General features: G+C 46.4%; 1 protein-coding gene across 2 annotated transcripts; it reads left to right on the forward strand.

Moving 5' to 3' along the window:
- The first annotated feature begins 260 nt into the window (after window positions 1-260).
- On the forward strand, window positions 261-22,427 carry LOC119383450 (uncharacterized). 2 transcript variants are annotated; one of them, XM_037651582.1, is made up of 8 exons: window positions 261-376; window positions 1,329-1,612; window positions 3,824-4,001; window positions 6,054-6,289; window positions 16,345-16,519; window positions 18,451-19,689; window positions 20,475-20,801; window positions 21,901-22,427. In XM_037651582.1, exons 2-8 carry the CDS (start codon window positions 1,422-1,424, stop codon window positions 22,045-22,047), a joined length of 2,493 nt encoding a protein of 830 aa, XP_037507510.1. In that variant the 5' UTR covers window positions 261-376; window positions 1,329-1,421; the 3' UTR covers window positions 22,048-22,427. The 2 variants fall into 2 exon arrangements, with proteins under 2 accessions (XP_037507510.1, XP_049268473.1); XM_049412516.1 differs by having other exon boundaries at window positions 20,572-20,801.
- Window positions 22,428-22,796: the final 369 nt, after the last annotated feature.

The following is a 22,796-nucleotide window of genomic DNA, read 5'->3' on the forward strand; positions in this document are numbered from 1 at the left end:
AGCACTATGCCGCTAAGAAGCGAAACGAGCGAAAGTATTAAAATCTTGTAGACGTGTAGCTTATAATTTGTATCGCGAAGCTTCCTTTGTGAATGTCAATTTTTTTTCTTTCTAAACACATTGCGCTGCTGGAATGCGCACTAATTGTGTGTGACCCTTTTACTATCACGCCGTTTTCCCGCAGCCTTTGTACAGCCTTACCGTGTTACTGTAACCTAACCTCACACTGTTTCTTACAACGTCCCCCTCGCACGCAGGGCAGTGGAAGTAAACGCCTTCGCCATAATGAATACAAGACGTGAAACAGAGAGTGTAAACCACAACGTTTTGAAGACAACGTCTTTCTGGGCGTCTTACAGCCACTTTCCGCAATTGGGTATGACTGTGTCTGATAACGATCAATACGGACTGAATTCAATTACCGTAGTGACCGGTACGCTACGAGATCTGGCTTATGTTGCCTAGTGGCGCTTGTGCACTTCATTCCTGCTTAATGTCGGCTATGTGGTGGTTAACGTTGGCGAGTTTTCATTGTTGTAACAGCAACATTGTCTTTCCTCAGTCTCGATTCAGTGATTGTCTAACAATATTTAGTGTACTTCTCTATACTGAACGCAGAAAAACTAAGCATGCTGAAACCTGCAGTGGCCAGTATTAGGATAATTGGCATATTCCTTAACAAGTTTTATGTTCCACGTTGCTCGCAGTAGATGTTGCACAACGATAATTAACAAGTTACACGTTATCATTGGATTATTTAATTAAGAAGGTAAGTAATGCGACGAGTGTTAACATTCGGTTAGTTATGAAGGAGCAAGCTCCCTTTAAAGAAGACTTCCAACTACCCAAAGGAATGTCCACAGAGCTGAAACACACTTGATGCGATTGTAAATCACAGCGTCTTCATCAACCAACGTTACAGAATGAAACATTCGGAGGCACAGCTGACCAGCTGAATGTTGGGGTCAACATTCCTTCATAAAGCAAGTCAAGCGGTTGACCAGGGCCAGTGGGGCCCTGGACTTAATAAAGAGGCTCTGATCATCCCGTCAGAATCCTTTTTGAACAATATTTTTTTTCTCTCTCTATCTCTTTCTTTTCAAATTAACAATAAGCCACAACAAGAACAGCAACTATAGCATCTTGCGCCACCGTGGCACACATCCATTCTGCAAGATTGTAGGAAACTCGCGAGGCAGAAGTGTACATTGAAGTACATGTAACGTCAAGCAATTGCCCCATGTAGCTTGGTTAATGTCAATATACTGAAAAATGTCGTGAAGAAAAAAAACAAGGAATATCAGGAACCCATTCTTCTTTATGCACAGACCAGCGGCACGAGAGAAAACCGATGAAGACGGCACGAGCATTGCTCCGCGCGGGAAGAACGCGAGACATGAAGTAAAAGAAGAGCGCAAGACATGGATACTAGTGTGAGCTCACCGTCTCCAAAGTCGCCGCGATCTCCCCGTAGATCGGCGCGCTCGCCACGTTCACCACGCTCTCCAGGCTCACCACGTTCACCAGGCTCGCCCAGGAACCGCCGCCGCCAAAAGAGGCGACACCATAGGAAACATGGCACCGATGGCGTACAGTCTCCTTCATCGCCCAAGTAAGAGGGAGCGAGCGGTCGACATGTGGACTCTATGCATGTCATAACCGTAGTAGTTACGAAACTAGGCCAGCAAGACTATGACAGATTTGCGTTCACTCTGTAATTTGAAGTTATTTCCGAGGCTACGCTTTCTGAACCCACGGTATGACTGATCCTCGCCATGAGGGGGAGGGGGGAGGAGGGAGCGGCTTCGGGTCATCTTAATGCAAAAGCGTTAAAGGAGTACTGACACGATTTTGAAGTGCAGCAAAACGGACGCTTTTGGTTTCCTTGGCATGTAGTGTTAACGCTCTCCCCACACCGCATCCGGGAAACACGTATAAATATTTAAGTTTGATTTTAAAGTTTTCATCTCCCAGCATCTGCAAGGCAGCCTCACCCAATGCAGAGCCCTATGACGTTTCAAGTCAGCTCAGTTGGTTTGCGAAGTCTGGGCTCTGCATGCAGCCTAAATCACAGAAATCGCTGTCGGAGGCACTGGACGACAGTTCACTCATCATGAACCACGTTCGACTGACAGCAAAGGACAGCAGGTGCATATTTCGTGAGTTGCAGTCTGCCCGTGACGTCACGGGCAGACTTGACACGTCACTATGAAGCCGCCCCCTCGAAACCGAAACCGAAACTGCTGGCTGAAAGAAGCGGTATTAAAAATATATGAAATGCATCCCCAGGCACCACGACACTTTTTTAGGGTTCTCGACACCCGTGCTTTCATTTAGAGCAACAACCCGAAAATTTTTAAAATTCATGTCAGTACTCCTTTAAGGAGCTAGTTTCGCAGAAATTCCGGTGTCGGCGTCGATGTCGTTGGTTGTGAGCAAAAATTCGGCGTTGTCCGTGACCAAAAAGTCGAGGTTGATGCAAATAATTAAATAATGAACAAGCAGGTTAGCACATAGCCACGCCTGTGCTTGAAACCGTTTCGGAAAAAAAAAACCCTAAACGAATTCCATGCAGTGCGGGGTCTGTAACGCATTGAATGTTGCGCGGCAGAAGCGTAGAATCACATCAGGCGTCAAAACATGTGAATTGCGCAACGAGCGGGTGGGTTAAAGGCCCACCCATTACAAAGCGTTCAGGCCCAATTAATCATCAGCATCGACAAAGCGTGCAGCTACGCAGGTGCTCATGTTGACTTACGGACGCGTAATGGGTACTTCGCCAATTCGCAAACGGAAGAATTATAGCGTAGTCAATAATTGGAAACTGTACTTGAAGTAGGTATTTTAGGATAGTTTGAATCGACCAATGTTACATGCACAGACGTTCTTTTCCTTGCGGCTCGGTTGAGGCTAGTGATCGAGAAGGCGATGCGAACGGAACCCTATTACGCTATCGCGTTCTACTCTTGAAGACGAAGCTCAAGCGTCCTCCAACACATGTGCTTCTTTTATATGGGGCTAAATCTAAGCCCAACGGAATTTCTGTATGTCAGCCCTATCAAAATACCGCCACCATGGCCAAGGGAACGAAACCGAGTCATCGAGAGCTGAAGTGCAGCACTTTGGCGTCTAAGCTAGCACTGTGTGTGTGAAGTCTTTGTTGGTAATGCTCAAGTAATGCGTGCGCCAGCAATAAGGCCATCCCACAAGACCGGAAATGACTCCCAGACGCAATCTTTCATCCTCGCAGTGATACCTGAAACTACCGGAATGTTATAAGATTGTCCTGCCCGTACTATCAACGTTTACAGCTACTTTAACGAGCTACTTTGATCGTTAAGACAACGTATTAAAGCATTGCCTATCATAGGATACGGTCTCGTATCCTTCAATTGGATATGAAACGCTATTAGGTAACGTAACTTTCACTACAGTCTGTTCTCTTCTGGTGTCGTAAATTTTTAAATGCACAAGTACGAACCAAGAAGCGTTTAGACTTATGTACTTTTTGCTGACTATGGAGCCTGTGTTATATGGTTTATTTTTTTATTAATTTGTATAATTACTATTACGCAACAACGAGATGAGGAATGTTACCCCCCTCCCCCCCAATCAAGAGGAACGTTCGACCAAAGCTTTTTACTCCTGACTGCAAATGACTTAACGCGTCACAATTTCGTCTCTCTTGCCCTCGCTTGCACGTCATTGCCTTTATATTGAGGTTTTCTTATCAGGGGTAAAATAAGTTCGTTCAAGCGGCCCCTGGTCGCAAGATGTAACGGTGACGTTTAGGCGCTAATATATGTTGCGTTTCCATTCGCAGTTCGCCGTCGTCAGGGATGTCTCCCTTCACAAGTTTGGGGCCAGTGTCGAGCGATCCCACCTCCACATCGATGCCTTTTGACGAGCACATGCCGCACCCGCTAGGCCTCTCCGGGCGCGTCTACCCGCGCTCCCCATTTCCACTAAGAGCACCTTCACCTGGTAGACCTCTAGATAAGGTATGTGCAACAAACATGAGTTTTACTGCTGCTTAGCGATGCCACGTACTGTATAGTCACGCTAGAGGGATTATGGTTAGACTAAGCGGACCTGTAGACATAAGGAGCAAGTCGCTGGAAATCCAACCATCCCAAGGTTAAGGCTTGTTGGGTTGGTCGATTTTCATAAATTGCTATGGCTGCGCTATGAATGAAGGAAAGAAGATTACTTTTAAGGGGTCGTTTTTCTTTGTTACACACAATATTAATAAGAACTAACAGACAATAATGCCAAGGAAAGTACAGGAGATGTTATTTGTAGTAATCAGGATATAAATGTGAAGAAAGTAAAGCGGACCAAAAGATAACTTGCCGCCGGCAGGGACCGAACCTGCGACTTTCGAATAACCCGTCCGATGCTCTACCACTGTGCTAAGGCGGCGGTCATCTTTCCGTGCACTTTTTGGGGTATATATGTGTATTAAACCTGAGGAGCAAGTTATCTTTTCATCCACTTTACTTTTTTCCCCATTTATATCCTAATTACTACAAATAACATCTCCTGTACTTTCCTTGGCATTATTGTCTGTTACTTGTCATTAATATGGCTGCGCTAAGAAGACGGGACGAAAACAGGAACACAGGCCTACACACGAAGCCGTATATATATATATATATATATATATATATATATATATATATATATATATATATAATATATATATATATATATATATATATATATATATATATATGACGCCCGTAAGGGGTTGCACACAGTTGGTAACACACAAATGAGACCCTGTTTTTAAAAATCAGGGTTGCGCGATTAGCGAATTTTGTGACCAAATCGAATACGAATGGAATAGTGGTGACACCGAATTGAATACGAATACGAATCGAATATTATTTGAATGGCTTTCGAATAGTAAAGCAGCCGTTTTCAAAAGAGTTATAGAATTTCAGAACATTTGAAACGAATATTCACAAACTTTAGCTTAGGAGCATTACGATTACTTTCCAGGTATAAATGCATAGGACAAATATGTAAACTCAGGTAAGCGTGTATACGTCAGCAACGAGAGCCTCCGAGATATTTTGTAATTGTAGGACTAAATAGAGCAGCCACGGTTTTAAAGGTGGTACTTTGTCACCAGCTTTTAAATAAAACAGAGATGAAAATTAAACAGCGTTGAGCCGAACACCACTCATACAGCTAAATATATAATGAAACAAACACACTAGATATCAGAGGATGGCTCTAAGCACCGAAAGCCAGTAAACATCACGGTTCAATACTGTATCCACAAGAACAACTCACACAAACATATTGACGCCTCTTGTTATTCGTGTAAAAAAATTTGCACCTCTGAAGCTGAATGCCACTGTACCTACCTTCTCATGATGGTGACCAATATGATGATGATGACAGTTCGGGACGACACTTTCGCTTCGACGACACTGGAGTTTTAAACAAAAACACCTTCATCCGGTCATCAATGCAGCTTCAATAGACCCATAAGATCTTGGGCAGAAAAGTTTCACAATTTTCCAGCCTCGATAAGTACCGAATGATCTATATGCCTCATGCTTGTGTGTTTGCGAGGCCCAGGGCGCTGAAGGGCCCTATACGGACACTGTACTCCATCTAACTACTACTCTTCAGCACTACCAAAGCTACAAGGTGTAAACAAGCCACATGCTTCAGCATCAAAACGCAGTTCCAGATATAAGTACCGTCGAATTAGCAGGGTTGAGGCATTTACGTTTGTCTTGCACGCGTTACGTCACATCGATGCGTGGTATGCTTACCTTCTTCGTAACGCGCGCGCGCAGACGCCAGGGGCACAATGAGCAGACAACGCGGCGCTGATTAATACATCGTGAGCGATCTTCGCCCTTGCTATTGGCTACAGGGCCCTGTATTCATAGTGCTGAAGGGCACTTCAGATATGGCGAATATTTCGAAGTGTTGGTGTTCCGCAACGGAATCCTACTGTCGTAGTAACTTTTTTTTTGAATACTTCACAAATAAGAACTGTATAGTGATACAAGGTACATTTTTTTATGCAGCCAGACGATACCAAGGAGAGATACAAGATGATGGCCTTGAAGTGCGCTGCTATCGCGATGGTAGTCGTCATCGTGTTAAGCGCCGCAGCCGTCGGTATCATCATTAAACGACGGAGCGCCAGACGTCCGGCCGGGCACACCGCGACCGACTGCACGACGACATCCTGCTTGGAATACAAAGAACGATTTCACGATGCCATGGACGACGACGAGGATCCATGCGACAACTTCTACAAGTACGTATGTGGGGCCTGGATTGATGTTCAGGACACCGCAGTCAGTGTTCCCGCGAAATTCTGGACAGACTTCATAGCCGAAGTGGCCTCGAAATTCGAATCAGTCGACGCACCGAAAGAGCAGCAGGCGTCCGTCCAAAAGGCTGCCGCCTATCTTCAAGCCTGTCTCGGCGTGCTGAAAAAGTCCAACGTGGCCGGGGTGAAGAGCATCCTCACGGAAGCGGGCATTGTCTGGCCCGAACGGAATCCGAAGCCAGACTTTCTCAACGCGGTGTTCTTCATGTCGACGTACGTGAACATGCCCGTATTGTTCCAACCCACATACCGAGCGAGAAACGCGTCCTCTTACGACATATACCTTCGCCAGTGGCAGAGTTTCCACTCGACAATGGGTACGTTGGAAACCATCCTCAAGATGGGTCGGATAGCTGACCACATCAAAATCACATACGATAGCTTCGGTGGTTCTAAGGAAGCCGATCGCCTTAGAGAACTCACGGTGCAATTGAAGAACGTTACGGAGTACTTGGCCAAATACGATAAGAATTACAATAACGAGATTACTTACAGAAACGTGTCGGCATTCTTTGAGTTGACACCAACGATTCAGAAAGAAAGATGGGACAAGCTTTATCAGAGGTACACCCACCGCCTAACGGTCAGTGGTGCTATTGGTGTCGCCATAGAGAACGAGGCTTACGTTGACGCCGTATTCGAACTTCACGAGCAATACGGCGAAGCTGTTATGAACGACGTCGTGGAAACGTTGTGCATTCAAAATCTCGTGAGCTTCACCGATGTCACAATCCTCGAGAGCTTCTACGGGAACAGCGAGAGTGTCGAAAGCGCCGTGCGTGGCTCGTGCTTCTCGGTGAGCTACAACACCTTCGGTTATGCGATTAACTACGTCTTCCTTCGCTCCAACAGCGTGCCTTACCAGGAGGTGGTGCGTTTCGCCGAAAATATTTCGAGAGAAATACCGCTGCTTCTTCGCGGAAATTCGTCGCTCCTGGAGAAGTCAAAGTCGCGAAATAACTTCGAGCGTATGTTCCACGTGCTGAATATGTCGCAACCCGGTTTTTACCCTCAGATCTACGAGCAGTACCCCGACATGACGGAGAATCCGCTGGCGAACTTGATACACGTGTTGAATGCGACGAAAATGCATTATAAGGGAAACGTGGACACCTTTCTTCATTACGATTACAAGGAAATCGACTTCAAGGACTTCGTGCTTACGATTCCTGACCTACTGAGTCCCGTATACTCAAGTAACGCTCACTGGGCAATCCGTTACGGAGGCGTTGGCGCGCGCATCGCGGCCACCGTGTTTTGCGACTATGTCGAGGGCAGCGATAATGCGCAACAAATCTACCGGAAAAACCAGGACTGTCTTTCCAACCAGACGGGAGACAAGATTGACGTGAATTTGCAAGCAGCCATCGCGTCCGCGGCCATTGCTCCGGCGTTGTACGAAAAGGAGCGTGCGAAAGCGAAGGCAAACGACCCGCTGTTCATGAACATCTGGCCGCTCAAGAGCGAGCAAATACCGTTTGTGTTCGGCTGCTATCTTATGTGCGGTCTGAGCGGCGGTGAAAAAATGTGCAACGTGCCTTTCAAACACAGCGTAAACTTTGCTCGCGCTTTCAAGTGTGCAGAGGGTTCGCCTATGAACCCCAAGAAAAAGTGCTGGATGCTTCCTGCTTAGTACCGTATGTCTCTTTAACCCGTGTGGACGCCCTATCGTTGTTTTTTCATTCTTAAGCGCAATATAAGCATCTCTCGAAATGTTTTAACCAGTCGATGTTTCGTATTAGGAAAGGTAAGCTGTAGATCGACGTGTAGACCTGGTTTCATGTCACAGTGGGATAGGGCATAACGGAGGCTGTAAAGTGAATGTATAACTTTAACTGTGCTCCATTACACTTAAAAACCAGTGCGCGGCTTCTTGGGAGTGTATATTTGCTAAACACGTTATCGCATCTCCAGTGCAAGAACCACGGCCGGAATTTGAGACATGCCGCAGTGGGCGCCTCGGAGAAAATGAGAAATGCACAGTTCCTAAATTGTTCTAAGATAGAAACAAATAACCTGAAGCACCCCTCCCTCCACCCTCCTATTGCGCGCCTAATCACCATATATTGATTTCGGCAAAATCACAAAAAATAATTGCTAAAGTAATTGTGCTTGAATGCGATTCGCGAAAAGTTGCCCGATGTGAAGATAACTTTAATGTAGCTGTCAGGGTAGGTTCTAAAGCCAGTAAAATATCTGTAAAGTCGAACAACAATGTCAAGTTCGCTGACATGTTGAACAGCAGCCCTGAGCTACATAAGCAAAGGATGAAGAAAAACAAAGACGCGCAGCAGCTGAACAACACGCTAGCGTGGCCTTATTTTTCTTTTGCCTTTCAATCTTCCATTTAGTTGACGCAGTTCACTACAACTCTCACAACCTTACCTTTCCCACTTTCCTGTGACTTAACATGCAAAAGGCCTCCAGAAGAGATACATTTTAAAGAACAGATTGTAATATATGTGTCAAACTGCGTCTCTAAAGGTGCCATTTCGGCAAGGACTGTTCACAAAAAGCCGTTAACTACATGCACAACTTCCGAGTACTCCTTGCTGTTCTGCTAGAAATGCGGCAATAGAATGAACGCCTCTGCACGTAGTTAACGACGTAGTACATCCTCTTGTCGTGCAGAATGGTCATTTCGAAGACCCAGTGGAGTATGTCGCTATGACATCTTCCAGGACGAAAAAGAAAGTCCAGAAACGGTTGTTCGGAAGAAAAGGAATATGAATATATGAAAAACTGAAAACAAGCTTCAGGCGTTGGTTTATCGCTCGGGTGGTGGGGCATTAACACCAAGGACGAACACGAGGAAGGAACATTTCGACCGCTGCTGTTCTCTACTATATGCCTTTCAATGGCTGCTTCGGCGTACAAAAATTGGCACTATACAAATGTTTCTTTTTTCTTCTAGCATTAGGGAAATACTGGCGTCTCTGACGATGACTACGGACCTGCCACAATGACAAATGATGGCCACTTGGACAGGGAGTGTCGTTGTGATCTTGATCTGGCCCTGACACCTTCATTCATTTAGGTCCTGCCCAAGTGTCTTAACGCAAGCAGGGAAATGTGCCAGCGGGGAAAAAAAAAGATGCCTAATACAGAACGTAGCTTCCATTTCCTATTGTGTAATCATCTCCGGCAAGGGTAGACTTCTGGCCTTTTTGGTGCGACATATTCAGCGTTAAGCGCAGAACATATGATGGGACGACCCGCCACGGTGGTCTAGTGGTTATGGTACTCGACTGCTGACCCGAAGGTCGCGGGATCGAGTCCCGGCCGCGGTGGCTGAGTTTTCGATGCAGGCTGAAATGCTTGAGGCCCGTGTACTTAGCTTCAGGTGCACGTTAAAGAAACCCAGGTGGCCAAAATTTCCGAGCCTTCCACTGCGGTGTCTGTCATAATCATACCATGGCTTTGGGGCGTTAAACCCGATCAAATATGATATGACCGGACGGCACAGGAAAGAACACTCACAAAAGCGGTTGTGTATGTGTTCCATCCTGTCCCGTGCCGTCATATAAGTCCTTCGCTTCACATGCACTTCACTTCACACCATAAAAGATCACTTCGCTCCACACACATTCACTTCGCTTCACACCATAAAAAATAAGCCCTTCTACTCAGTGAAAGCAGATGACCAGACAAGCTGTTTTCGACAACACAGAATAACATTTCTGATTACGCACCTTGCAACTACATCCGAAATATCTGTCCAGAGAGTCCCTTTTGAATTTATCGAATGCACCTTTATGGTTTTCCATTTGAACATAATGCGTCTTATTTGCCGCGACATGCGTCGTTTTCTCTGGCTTGCCGCATGCGCTCGGGGGTTCGTGCACATCTTAGGTGTATGCCAACCGTGAGTAATGCAGACATCTAGAAGCGTTGGGGAAAACACAACGTACATTTCCCAAAGAAGTAAACCTTCACTCAAAGTTGGCAGGACGTGTGGAAGGTTCCTAACCAAAATAACTAACTGTAGTCAAACAAAACGGGTGTCAACAACATTGACATCCGTTTTAGCTCCATCACTGTTGGTCACCTTAAGCTGCAATATACCAGTGGCTTTTCCGCGTGATTTGCTTCGGCGTCCGTTGGACGTGTAATAAACACACAGAGCAGATTCCCTAGGCAAACTACACGTCCGGCTGCCCGGAAATAGCTTGAAAGCTTCCGCTTGGCATTGATCTGGCGGAAGTGCGGTGAAAAAACCGCCGATCGGTGGCACCGAGTGCAGATCAATCCTCTATGACAGGGAAACATTATCGGCCGGCAGCATAGGTTTTACGACGCAACAGGGCAACTAAGCATCAACTAAGTTATCGTATGAACGCTTTTGGGTAATGCATGCATCATCATTATTACATTACGCAACACAGACGCCTAGAAAGGTATGCATTTGGGCTGATTAGTTCAGGGTTATATGCAGGAAGCAGCGCTGTTTCCATCATGTAAACGGATACCCACTGAACTTGTGCACGAGACCGTATTTGACCAGAAATACTATATATACTCCGGCATTGATGCTTCGAAAAGAGATGTTCGTCATGGGAATATCGAACTCTCACGAAAAAAAGAATTCATGAAAGAAAGACTTCCAGGGTCTCTTATGCAATCGCCTAAGACGACTCGAAGGCGAAATTCATCTTCTTTTTCTTCTCAGTCTATGCATTGAGCCTTCCCCTTTCGCCTCCGAAAGCTTTCTGAACCAAACGTGGTTTTGCACTGCCTCCAGGATCGGAGGCACTACAAGCTTTCCGCACCTCACATGGTTTCTCACTGCTTCCGGGATCGGTCCGCCTTTGAACAAGTGACGATGTCCTGCGATGACGTGATCATGTGACGTCAAAGTGACGCTGTTATGACGTCACAAATTTTGATGATTTGTGGCGTCATGATGATGTCAGAGGGTGACGTCACTGATGGCGCCATGTTACGTTGATTTCATGTAACTTTTCCTACGCTGACTGCACGCACAGTTTCACTTGACTATCACGTGACTTTTATTTAGCTGTTTTAGCATCATTCGTGTTGACGCCGACGCCGACGCTGGTCTGGCGGTGTGTCGTCAGGTCTCGTGAAATCTCAGCAGGTCTCGCGACGTACCGTCAGGTCTCGCCAAATCTCGAAGACGCCGACGCCAACGGTCAATTTTCGCGTTTGATGAGGCATCTAGGGCTTTCGCGCTAAAAAAAAAGTGTAGAAAGGCAGTGGTGAGAGCTTTTAGAATGCCTTACTGTTTTGAACAATTAAGACTACGACTGTTTAACCCGAACTATTTTACATACAGACTTTTGCTTGCAGGCGCATTCGCCCCGATGTTCTTGTTTATTGCTTCTCCTAAACTTGGCCTTTAGTGCAGCCGACAGTGCCTCAGAGTTTGAACTCTACGTAACAGGCGCTTAAGTCGCACACGGTGTTTCACTTCCAGGAGCCGTAATGAAAATTATGGTGCGCGTCTACTATGATGAGGAGGCGTTCCACTTTTGCATGCTTGAAAGCGTGGTTGGCAACAAAAGAACCACGAAATGTGTTGGACGCTTCACAAAGAAAAAAAAAATTGGTGACGCTTGCACTAACCACTAAGCTCGCATGCCAATTTTGGTCTACACCAAGTTAAGGAGGCGATCACGAGAGCACACAGACGTAGACAGACAGACAGACAGACAGACAGACAGACAGACAGACAGACAGACAGACAGACAGACAGACAGACAGACAGACAGATAGATAGATAGATAGATAGATAGATAGATAGATAGATAGATAGATAGATAGATAGATAGATAGATAGATAGATAGATAGATAGATAGATAGATAGATAGATAGATAGATAGATAGATAGATAGATAGATAGATAGATAGATAGATAGATAGATAGATAGATAGATAGATGCAGCGCTTATACTAAGCACAGAACGGGAAGTTGTACGCGGAACATTAAGAGATGAGAACATAACAATGGATCAGAGAACGAACACGGCTAGGCGATATCCTCGTCGACATTAAGAAAGAATAGCGGACTTCACTGGGCAGATAACTAATGGTCATAACCGATGAATAGGAACCCGAACACCAGGAAATTGGAAACAGACAGACAGCAGAGGGATTCGTCGGATTATGAAAAAAAGAAAAAGAATTTGCAAGCATTAATAAAATCATCTTGCGCAGGAAAGGGCAAATTGAGCATCGTTTGGAGCGGCCCTAGTCGTCCACTGGACATTTCCACTGGACATTTCCACGATATCGAAGATGATACATAAAGACGATCTATTCTAGCTCGAAAGGCACTACGAATATCGAAGGTAAGACATACATGAAGAACCACACACTCAAGTCGTGTTTATTGAGGGAAACAAGTGTAATGCATCCGTGTGAGGAATGGCGAATCAAGACTATTCAAGATTAACACCAATGCAAGCCGTTGACAAAAGCTTGAGAAGCCGTTTGTCCTCAGGAGGTGAACATGTCATTGAGAATAAGATTCTTATTAGCATAACGGGATCACTATCTTCCAATGGAGGAGCATGGATTGCTCGAGCATGTAAGCCTAGCACTTCGATAGCCTGCGTGATCAGGAAAGGCTACGAGTTCAGTGGTGTCCATCATACATCCGGGTGGACGTCTTCGTCTGCGGCGAACATGTTGCTGGCGGCGGTAGGGTCACTGTTTATGTTGTTAACACTGAGCTGTTCGCTCGTGGCAGGTCTAGTCGTCTCCACCGACGCTTCGGACGATGCCGCACTCTCGCGCTGATCGGCGCCCAGTGCCGTAACGCTGGTATTTCGTAAGAGGGCTGGGGTGTGAGAGGCACCAGTGTCGCCGTAGAATAAGGCAGCTCCCAAGAGCACGGCCACCAGCAGGAGCAGGCAGAGTATTACGGACAACACGGCCGCAGCGGCAGCAGTAGTGTCCCCGTCGTGCACCGCGTCGCTGCGCTTGCTGAGACACGACGAGCTTTCTAGTAGCTTGTCCGACGAAGACGTTGAGACGCCCCTCATGGTTGCGTCGTCTTTGGTTTGACTTGCCTCAACACAATTGTTGAAGATGCAGATCGAACACGGCAATAACTGCTGACGCTTTCTTGCTGTCTCGTCTAAGTTTTCTTCTTCTTCTCCTCAACCCGGGACTCATTAACAAATACATGGGATTGGCCAAGTACTGTGTGGATTTTACCGGCAGGTTCTACAGAAGAACACTGCTAAAGGTAGGCTACTGCTGAAGGTAAACAATATTTTCATTTGAATTACAACTTATCAGACATGAAACATTTAAAACCGGCGCAATTTAAGAAGGAGACGTTATAATCTCTGCAATAAACCCCTCAATGACGTAGAAAAGATCCCTGTGGTAGTATCCCAGAGTAAAGGTTCGAAACGAAAGAATAACTAGTTCTGCCAATTTCAGGCCCAGTTTTTGAAGAGGTGGCACTAGAATTTCTTTCCTCAGAATCGTGAAACGGCGACAGGACATAAAGAATCGTTTTTTCCTGGTTACCGAATTCACTCGCTTAAATTTTTTTCCTCGTGCAGGTCAGGTCTTGTAGCTTCCCTAATTCGTAATCAGGAGGAACAACAATTTGTAATCAGCAGGAAACGAAGTCCACGCGTAAGGCGCACCTTCATGCAAGAGAACAGACGTCTGTGCTCTAAAGTGAGAGCTCCGACGTTACGTCAGACAATGAGCTACACTTTAGTGTAGTCGATGGCCCGGTGAGCTGCTGTGCCCCAAAATACTCAATTGACGCAAAAATCTCGATTTACCTCGAACGCTTGGCGGAAAGCAAAAGATTGGGGCATAAACAGCTACTCGCTGACTGTCTCGCATGAAATCAATGCTCACAGTGCGTCGGATCCGATGGAATCTTATTCCGATGTTATTCCTGTGCAGGCTCCATCGTACTAGCCATGTTTCCGCGCTCCACATTTCTTTCTTTCTAGGCACCCTTTCACTTACCTCTGTCAAGGTAGAAATTGTAGTAAATGGAAGGATGTTTTGCTGACATTTTTTTCATTCTTCATTTCCATGTATATCTCTCTATCTCGCTCAATGTCCATTCCCTATTGTGAACATGCACACTCGTTTTGTCGTCATCATTAGCGCCGCACTCATTAACGAAACTGGAGTCTTGACCCCCATCCCTGATGTCACAGATGGTCGATGTGTAGATCTATTGGCGCACATCCACTGTTAAGGATTCGCCAAAAATTAAGTAGTTCTGAATAAAGTCAAATGAACGTAACATTTAGAATATAGACAAATGCGCTACTACTTTGGATCATGTCCTGCGTTGTTTGTGCCATCGTCACGTACTCTTATATACCTTCACCCCCTACATAGGGTATGCATTGTGGAAGAGTGCAAATAACACAGAGGGACACAGGCGAGTGAGGCGGCCCAGCGTTATCTGCGCTATACCCACAATGCATTCGTGCCAACTAGCTCGGCATTCTTCGCTCACGCAGAGTATGGAAACCAGTCATTGGTGAGCGCAGAACCATAGGTCGGTAAGAATCACTGCGTCTAACTTGTCATCCGCATCATTAGACGCGCGTGGCTCATCCAGCACCTGCAGAAGAAGAAGAATCGGAAGCCATACGGTAGACGCCACAGGCTTGCGCTCCGGAATTCTGAGGCTTATATCTTAAACATTTCACCATCATGGAGTCGGTCCTGCTCTCAGACACCCAGCCGGACGTCAGTCGGCAACCTAGGCTGAGCAGGGTATTGCCTCGGGACATGCCGGACGCCATGCAGCTGCCTGACCGGTGGCGGCGACCGGAGAGCCCCGAGTCCAACGAAGCGCCCGCCCAAGAGGCGTGGCCTATCGAAGACACCTCGCAATATAGTCACGGCCTGATCTACATCGCGTTCGTGCTAAGTCTGGTGGTGGCCATGTCGGCGTCACTGTTGACTGTACCCGTGCTGCTCAAGTCTCGGGTCGTCGACTGCCCGCGCGGGTGTTTCACCCTCGACCGAAAGCTCAAGGACTCGCTCAACCACAGCGTGCACCCGTGCGACGACTTTTACGCGTAAGTCCTACTGCCGCCTATTCACACGCAAACGCACCGGAAATCCGACATTATCTGCCCTCACGAGTTGTTTCCGTACAGCATAGAAGATCTAACCCACCGCGGTGATCTAGTGGTTATGGTACTCGACTCCTAACCCGAAGGTATCGGGATCGAATCCCGGCTGAAATGCTCGAGGCCCGCGTGCTTTGACTTAGGTGCACGTTAAAGAACACCATTCTGAAGAAATTTCTGGAGCCCTCTGCTACGGCGTCCCTCATAGTCATTACGTTGTGTTGGTCTTAAGAATCCAAGAATTATTATTATTGCATAGAACTGCTACAGGTTTACAAGAAAAAGTGGCTACAAGGCTCGAAAATAGGACACTATTAGGAAGTCCAGGTGCACTTGTTCACTCTAATCTTGTGTTGATTTTCATTTTTTCATTTCCTCTATACCCAAATATTTTGTAGCTATGTAGCAACGAGCTATGCGTTTAACTATGTCATTATATGGATATTGCTCGTTTGAGGTTCGGAATGAGTAGACCGAGCGCTGCTAAGAAATAAAAGAGTTGCTGCGATGTCTAAGACAAGTTCTCTTGTCGAAACATGACATCAGTGGCATAACTCACTTCAAGCGCGGCACGGTAATCGAACTCTTGATGGCTGTGCACTAGGGTTTAACGAGATTACTGGAAACAGTAAATGGTGGTCAACACAGCGGAACAAAAAAAAATGCTGGTCGCTAAAAAGTATTTTCTTTTATACGAGATACCTGGTGTTATATTAAACCACAAATAAAATATATACTTTAGCTTGGATCGAATTGCTAGAAGCTTTAGCATAATTTTTTTTTCGGAGAGGACAATTCTCAGTAGTTTCATTTGGATAGTACAATAGACCTTCCCAAATTCGGAGAGTACACGCGCTCCTAAACAAGTGTTTATATTTGGTGCCCAGGTACGTGTGCAGCGGTTGGGACAACGCAGAGAGCCGTTACCAAACCCCCTTAGAGAAGTACAATGTAGCGTTCATGCAGGCAACGATAAAAAGCGTACTCCTCGAGACAATCCCTCGACAGTCCATCAAGGCCAAGGGAAAAGCCGCTGGGTTCTTACTTAGCTGCCTCAGCCGGGTAAGTCGCATAGCGTGTGCATTGTGTGTGTGTGTGTGTGTGTGTGTGTGTGTGTGTGTGTGTGTGTGTGTGTGCGCGCGCGTGCGTGCGTGCGTGCGTGCGTGCGTGTGTGTGTGTGTGTGTGTGTGTGTGTGTGTGTGTGTGTGTGTGTGTGTGTGTGTGTGTGTGTGTGTGTGTGTGTGTGTGTGTGTGTGTGTGTGTGTGTGCGCAATAGGTAAAAAAAGTCGCTCATTAAATAAGTGTCTCATGTCGTGAACGTTCGCTATAAATGGTAACTTACTCTTCATCGAAGACCGCAATAGGAAACCCTCCTAATTCTTATGCAAGTAGCCAATAAATTTACGCTGCGTGCTTGGCTTACCCCACAATGGCGTTTCCTGGGTATAGGTGCACTTTACGAGTAGCCGGAAAGAATTGTTAGCGCATGCGACCATTTTAAAACGTATACCTTGTCTGTCTTCCACTTAATTGCATATATATAACATACCGCAAGGGCTGTACTGTTAGGGCTACAGCGCGATAATTTTCCCACGTACCATAGGTGCAAGGAAATTGGTATGCAGCAATGGCCTCCAAGCGCCAATCCAGCTGACTTTCACGAGAAAAAAAAATTGGCCATCGCATCTTGAACTTTTTTTACATTGATCAGTTAAGGTTGTTGCAAGTAGATCAACTTTTCGATATTGCAATATATTTTCTTTTAGCATCGTGGAGGTCATTTTTAATTTAAAATGCATCGTCATGGCCACATTGTGGTAGGGATTTTTATGGTGACGATTAAATAATACGCTTTACAAGCCTAGTTAGCATGCTAAGGTAATGTAGCTGGCAAAATCTTTTTAAAAATTTCGAGGCCTGTGCGGAAAGCGCAGCACAGTCACAGCGAAAGCTGGAAGAGCGGCCTTCCTAGAGCCCGCTGTATACTCTTTTGTGGCAAATAATACAAGTACACATGCAAGGTACAGACTGTGCCATAAATCATCGCAACTTTCAAAAAAGTAGGGAAACACCCATTATGGCAATAATCGTCATTCTGAGAAGCGTCGTACCCGCTACACATCTGTATAGAGTATTCTTGTGAAGGAGTTTGAAGCACCAGTGTGGTTCTGGGGTAGAGTACTCGAGTGGACTGCCACGCATAGGGCCCGGGTTCAAATCCCATCTGCTTCTATATTTTTTTTTTCAATTTTTCTTATTTCGCGCAAGAGCGGTTACGGACACACGCGGCGGTCCGGACAACTACGGCGCCAAAATCGGCTCTTGTTGTGATCTCATAACAGCTTTCGTTGTAATATGTAAGGGGCCAAAAAACCATCACTGGCACCAGAGCCATGGACTAGAGCACAGAGTGTCTGCTTACGATGGCTCGGTAGGTGTTTGGTGGAAGCAAAACATAACACGCACTACGGGTGGTATCTTTTGTTCAGGTTGACGCCTTCGCTTCATCTTGAAAAGCGAGGTTGAGGGCACGGAACCTTAGCCGCTGTTAGAGGTGCTAATGCTTGGTTGATGATGATAGTCAGTAAGAGTGGCCGTCATTCCCATATTTTTTTTTCTCATTTCATTTTTCTTATTTCGCGGTATAGCGGTTGCGGACACCGGCGGAGGCGGCGGCGGTCGCTGCCGTTGTGATCTCATAACAGCTTTCGCTGTAAAAACAGATAATAAAGTGTCTTCTGTCCACGAACACACGGCTTCTTCAACGTTATACTCTAACACTGCTTATTTGTTATATGCATGCAAGTAGTATACGTGTAATTACTTGAACGTGCACACACATGCTACGTACTCAACATAGCATTACAGCTACTGGCTAGCAAATGTGCAGCTTACACAAGTAGCTCACCAGTTGCACTGGTAGTTGATGTGCCTGCTAGTATATAATGCGATAGCGATGTTTATAGACTGAAATTTCTACTACTTACTTCTAGGCGGGTGGAGAAAACATCGACAAGCTCAGAGACTTCCTTCAAGACCTCGGCCTACCTTGGCCGAGCAAGTCTACTGCAACTAGACCGCAGCTGCTCAACATTCTGGTGAGGGCGTCACTCGAGTTCGGTATGCCAATGTTCTGGGCCTTCTACGTCGGTCGCCACCCAAACCGTCCTTCGGAGAACACCATCTACATGACACTCGACCCGCGCTGCTCCGACTGGTTTCGACACATCAGGGCGCTAGCGGACAGGGGCAGAGAGAACGACTACCTCAGACGTGGCGCCGAGGTTGTGGGACGGAAAGGGCAGTCCTACTCTCGTATGATCAGGTACGTGCTGGACACCCACTTCGAAATCGTCGAACTGGCGCAGCTTTACTGGGGAGACGACACGGTGCCTCGTTTCAACAATCTGAGCGATCCGGATCTTCGGCGAGCAATCAACGGCCACCTTCCCGACGACTCGCAGCTGTGGCCCGAGGACAGGATCATTAACCTCCAGCCGGAGTTTTTCGCGAAGCTAGATGAGAAGCACCTGAAAAGGATAGCGTCACAGGAACAATTCAAGCTGTTCCTGGGAGCCTACGTTGTGTGGGCCCTGTCGCCGTTGATATCCAACTACATGACGAGCAGCCTTATGGCAGACATGGGCCTGGGAAACAGCGAAGGCGACTACCATTTCTTCAGGTGCGCGGAGGCCCTTCAGATGTTGATGCCTCTCGTGCTGTGGCGCCTGTCGAACGACGCCCAGAAAGACCGAACTCCGACGTGGAACGTCTTACGCCTAAGCATGCGTTCGTTCAGCGCCTGGACGAGTGCCTACGGCGGGGCGATTGAGCGCCTCACGAAGACCGTCAGCTCCCGATTCGCGGCCAACGCCTTCAACATGTCGTTCACGTGGGAGATGCTCGACAACGCGTACTCCTACTTTCCCAACTATACGGACACGACGTTCTTTGATTTGTACAAAAGTGCGGCCCATGCCTCTGCGAGCTTTTTCAAGAGGTCCCTGCGCCGACCGGAGCACAGCATCTACCACTTGCCAGGGATCGCCACTATCGAACTATACCGGTTATTAGTGGGCCGGGAGGTGGTCGTGCATCAGTACCTGACTTCTTCACCTCTCTACGAGACTTGGCACCCAGCGGCGGTGATTTCGGCGGTGGCGGGAACTCGGACGTCGAGGAAGGTCTTTATTCTGATGTGGTTCTTGATCTTTTACAACGCCTGGTATGAGGTTAGTGTTTGTAAAACGTGAACTATACTTAAACGGCACCAATTGTAAGTTATACATATTGCGACGTTCTTGAGGAACCGATACTGTGACGAACCTTTACCAGTTTATTTTTTTTTATTAAAAGCGGCAATGTTCAGCGTAGACATTAGCTTTACGAATATGGAGCATTCATTTACACAGCTATTTTATGAACTGGTAATGAGAATTATACGTGTATGTGGCCAGGAACAGGATGAAACAATTATATGCCGCGCCTGAAACTGTATCGGTGAATTCATATTCCGTTTATTTTAACAGTTCTTCACCCACTCCCTCACGCGTATTTAACGCTCTGTATATTTTGATTGCATATGTTACGAATGTTCTGATTCTGTGCGTATCTCCAAGCTTTTGGGTGGCGAACTGCATTCACAAGTTACAAGCAGGGACCAGAAAATTTTAAATTGCTTTCCTTCCAACTCTTTACTTACCAATTAGCTGTTTTATATAACACGCTTTCAATTTTATTTCTTTTAGACTCACAGTGCGACATATTTGCGTGGGGCTCTGCTTGAAAGTTAAGAAATTAGTGATAAATAGTTTAAGGTCCAGGCTCGAACTTGCGTTACTAACGGGTGACGGCAACCCCTGCATCACTGTGGGCAAGTCAAGAGTTTCGCGACAGGCGTTGAGCAGTTTCCGTGGTGATATAATTAAAGGACTCAAGGTGATAGATCTTCCGAAGTTGATTCAAACTATTAAAACATACTGAACCTTCCAGATTTGTTTCTTTTTTCCACGATCAGGTTCGCCGTTCAGCGGACTTTGATGTGGCCGTGAAGAAGCTGCTTAACGACAGCAAGCGGTTTTTTGAGCACGTCGCCGCCACGGGCTCATTTCCAGGCGCTAACGAGCGGGAGTCACGTGACGTGTACTTGGCGAGCATCGCCGCGCACACTGCCAGTTACATCCAGGACGCGCACGAGTGGCACCATGCCAGTGGCGAGACCGCTACGTCGCCGCCCGATGAAGACCGAGGTGGTCGGTTCAAGGGGCTTCCGGCCGAGCAAATTTTCTTCCTTCTCAGTTGCTTCGAGCACTGCGGCTTCTCCGGACGCGAGCGCCTCGCTAAGGTGGGCGTTGTGACTGTCACGTCTCCCTTTTGATAGGTGTTTGACTAATCGTAAATGTCTAACATAAAATTTATTCCTGTCGAATGAATTTTGATTTCCAATCCGATAACCGCTAATTGTAAATACAAATATATTTTGCAGAGTTTACGCATATTTTGAAATGTCGATTGCGCACAAATAGGTACAACGTTGGTGTAAATCTGAGATGGGTTTCATCCCGCTGGCATATAGCATAGACATGGAAAAAGAGAGCTTGTGTATAATGCATACGGCAGTTTCACGCGAGGGGGAAGACTGTATCGACTCTACATCGGACCTTCGCTTTCATCAAAGATCCCTGTTTTCTTAAATTCCTTAGTTGTTCCTGATTCTCAATCTATGCATTTAGTGCCAGGATCACAAATAATGGGATGAGAACAACCCTTTATACAATTCCTACAAATCACCGTTCTGTATTCAAAACTATTCGAAAAGGTGTTCGTATTTGGTTTGAAAAAAAAAAGGATGATCAATTTTCTTTTCATGCCTGACGGTTGTCAAGAAGCCATGGTTTTACAACCCACCTACGCGGCTGTAAATAAAAAAGCTATGTACGGCGTGCGTGGCACCTTGCGGATGTGTAGTGCGTACTTCGCCAATTTGCAAAAGGAAGAGTCATGGCGTAGTGGGCACTTCGCAACTGCACTTGCAGTAAGTATTCTGTTACTCGCACAAATGTTCCTTTGCTTGCGGCATATGGTTGAAGGCGATGTGCACGGGGCCCTATTACGCTATCGAGATGTACTCTTGAAGGCGAACAGTAAGCATCCTTCACGCTTTTTCTTCCTCTAACCACCAGGGTTGATTAGCAGAAAATAAACTGTATGTAGAACAATACTCTAGAATATCGTATGCCGAAATGCAAACGCTAGCCAACGCCGGTAAGTCCTGCTGTGGTCACGTATTTCAATGTTCAAGATATTCTTAAACGAACTGCTTGCGGCAGCAAACGTTGTGGCCTCCGTCATGAGTGAGCTTTGTGAAGTTTAAAAAGCCCAGACACAAATTACACTCTGGCAAGCGTCCCATGATGCCGCATTCTCTCATCTGCCGTTCGCAGGTTGCCATATGCAACGCCGCCCTTCCCGCGGCGCCTCGATTCCGGAAGGCGTTCAGCTGCAGCCCCCAGCATCGGCTCGTCGGGAACTTCACGTGGCCGGAGCCCCCTGAGAAGCCAATCGACGTCTTACGGCCTCCCGAAACCTGATCGTGGTTCGACAGACAAATTTTTGTCAGTGATCGGCACAGAGAATGGAATATCGGAGGAATGAGCTACAAGGATTCCATGTGTTTCTACGAAGAATTGGACTGCTCTCGCTTTGCAGCTTTTGATTATCTTTTATTTATTCGAGTGCGAGAAATATGTTGATGCTTAATTGCTTTTGTCGCTGCACGTGATTCTTCTGAAACACGGCTGATCTTATTCATAGCTGCTAGAGGAAAATGAATACGAGCGAAGGTTTATCGTTTTGACTTCTCAATTTCTCTTTCATGTTTACGAATTTCTTAGTTGAAAAACATGTGGTGCTGGACAATTCTGCGATGTAAGGAAACCCCGTGCTTTATTGAAAAATAAAATAAAATAAACGTTCCTAAGAGCTCTGCGCAGTTTTTGCTGCATACATTAGTTCCGACCTTGAAACACGGACATTTGCGGCCCCCGCTATAAAAAAAAAAAAAAAACATGGCTGATCCCTCTGTCATAGTAAAAGGTATAATACGAAAGTGAAACGTGTCTTCACAGGCGTAGTTGAGCGTTTGTTGTGCATTCTTTCGCAGCAAGGGCGAAGGAATGAATGCTACTGCAACAAATTGTAATGTCACGCGAAGAACGGCAAGCAGCTTGAAACTTGCAACGCGCTGCTCAAGCAGAAAGGACGCACGGAACGAACATACACAGGATGAGAGCGAACTGGCACATTGGTAACTTATTTCTGCCTGAGCACCGCGCTCCTT

The sequence above is a fragment of the Rhipicephalus sanguineus genome, chromosome 2, assembly GCF_013339695.2.
Source record: "Rhipicephalus sanguineus isolate Rsan-2018 chromosome 2, BIME_Rsan_1.4, whole genome shotgun sequence".
NCBI classification, from domain to species: domain Eukaryota; kingdom Metazoa; phylum Arthropoda; class Arachnida; order Ixodida; family Ixodidae; genus Rhipicephalus; species Rhipicephalus sanguineus.

Coding starts and splice junctions, on each gene's coding strand:
- LOC119383450 (XM_037651582.1), top strand. CDS start 1,422: ATGGATACTAGTGTGAGCTCACCGTCTCCAAAGTCGCCGCGATCTCCC. Junction 16,520..18,450: donor TACTTAGCTGCCTCAGCCGG/GTAAGTCGCATA, acceptor ACTTACTTCTAG/GCGGGTGGAGAAAACATCGA. Junction 19,690..20,474: donor TTTACAACGCCTGGTATGAG/GTTAGTGTTTGT, acceptor TTCCACGATCAG/GTTCGCCGTTCAGCGGACTT.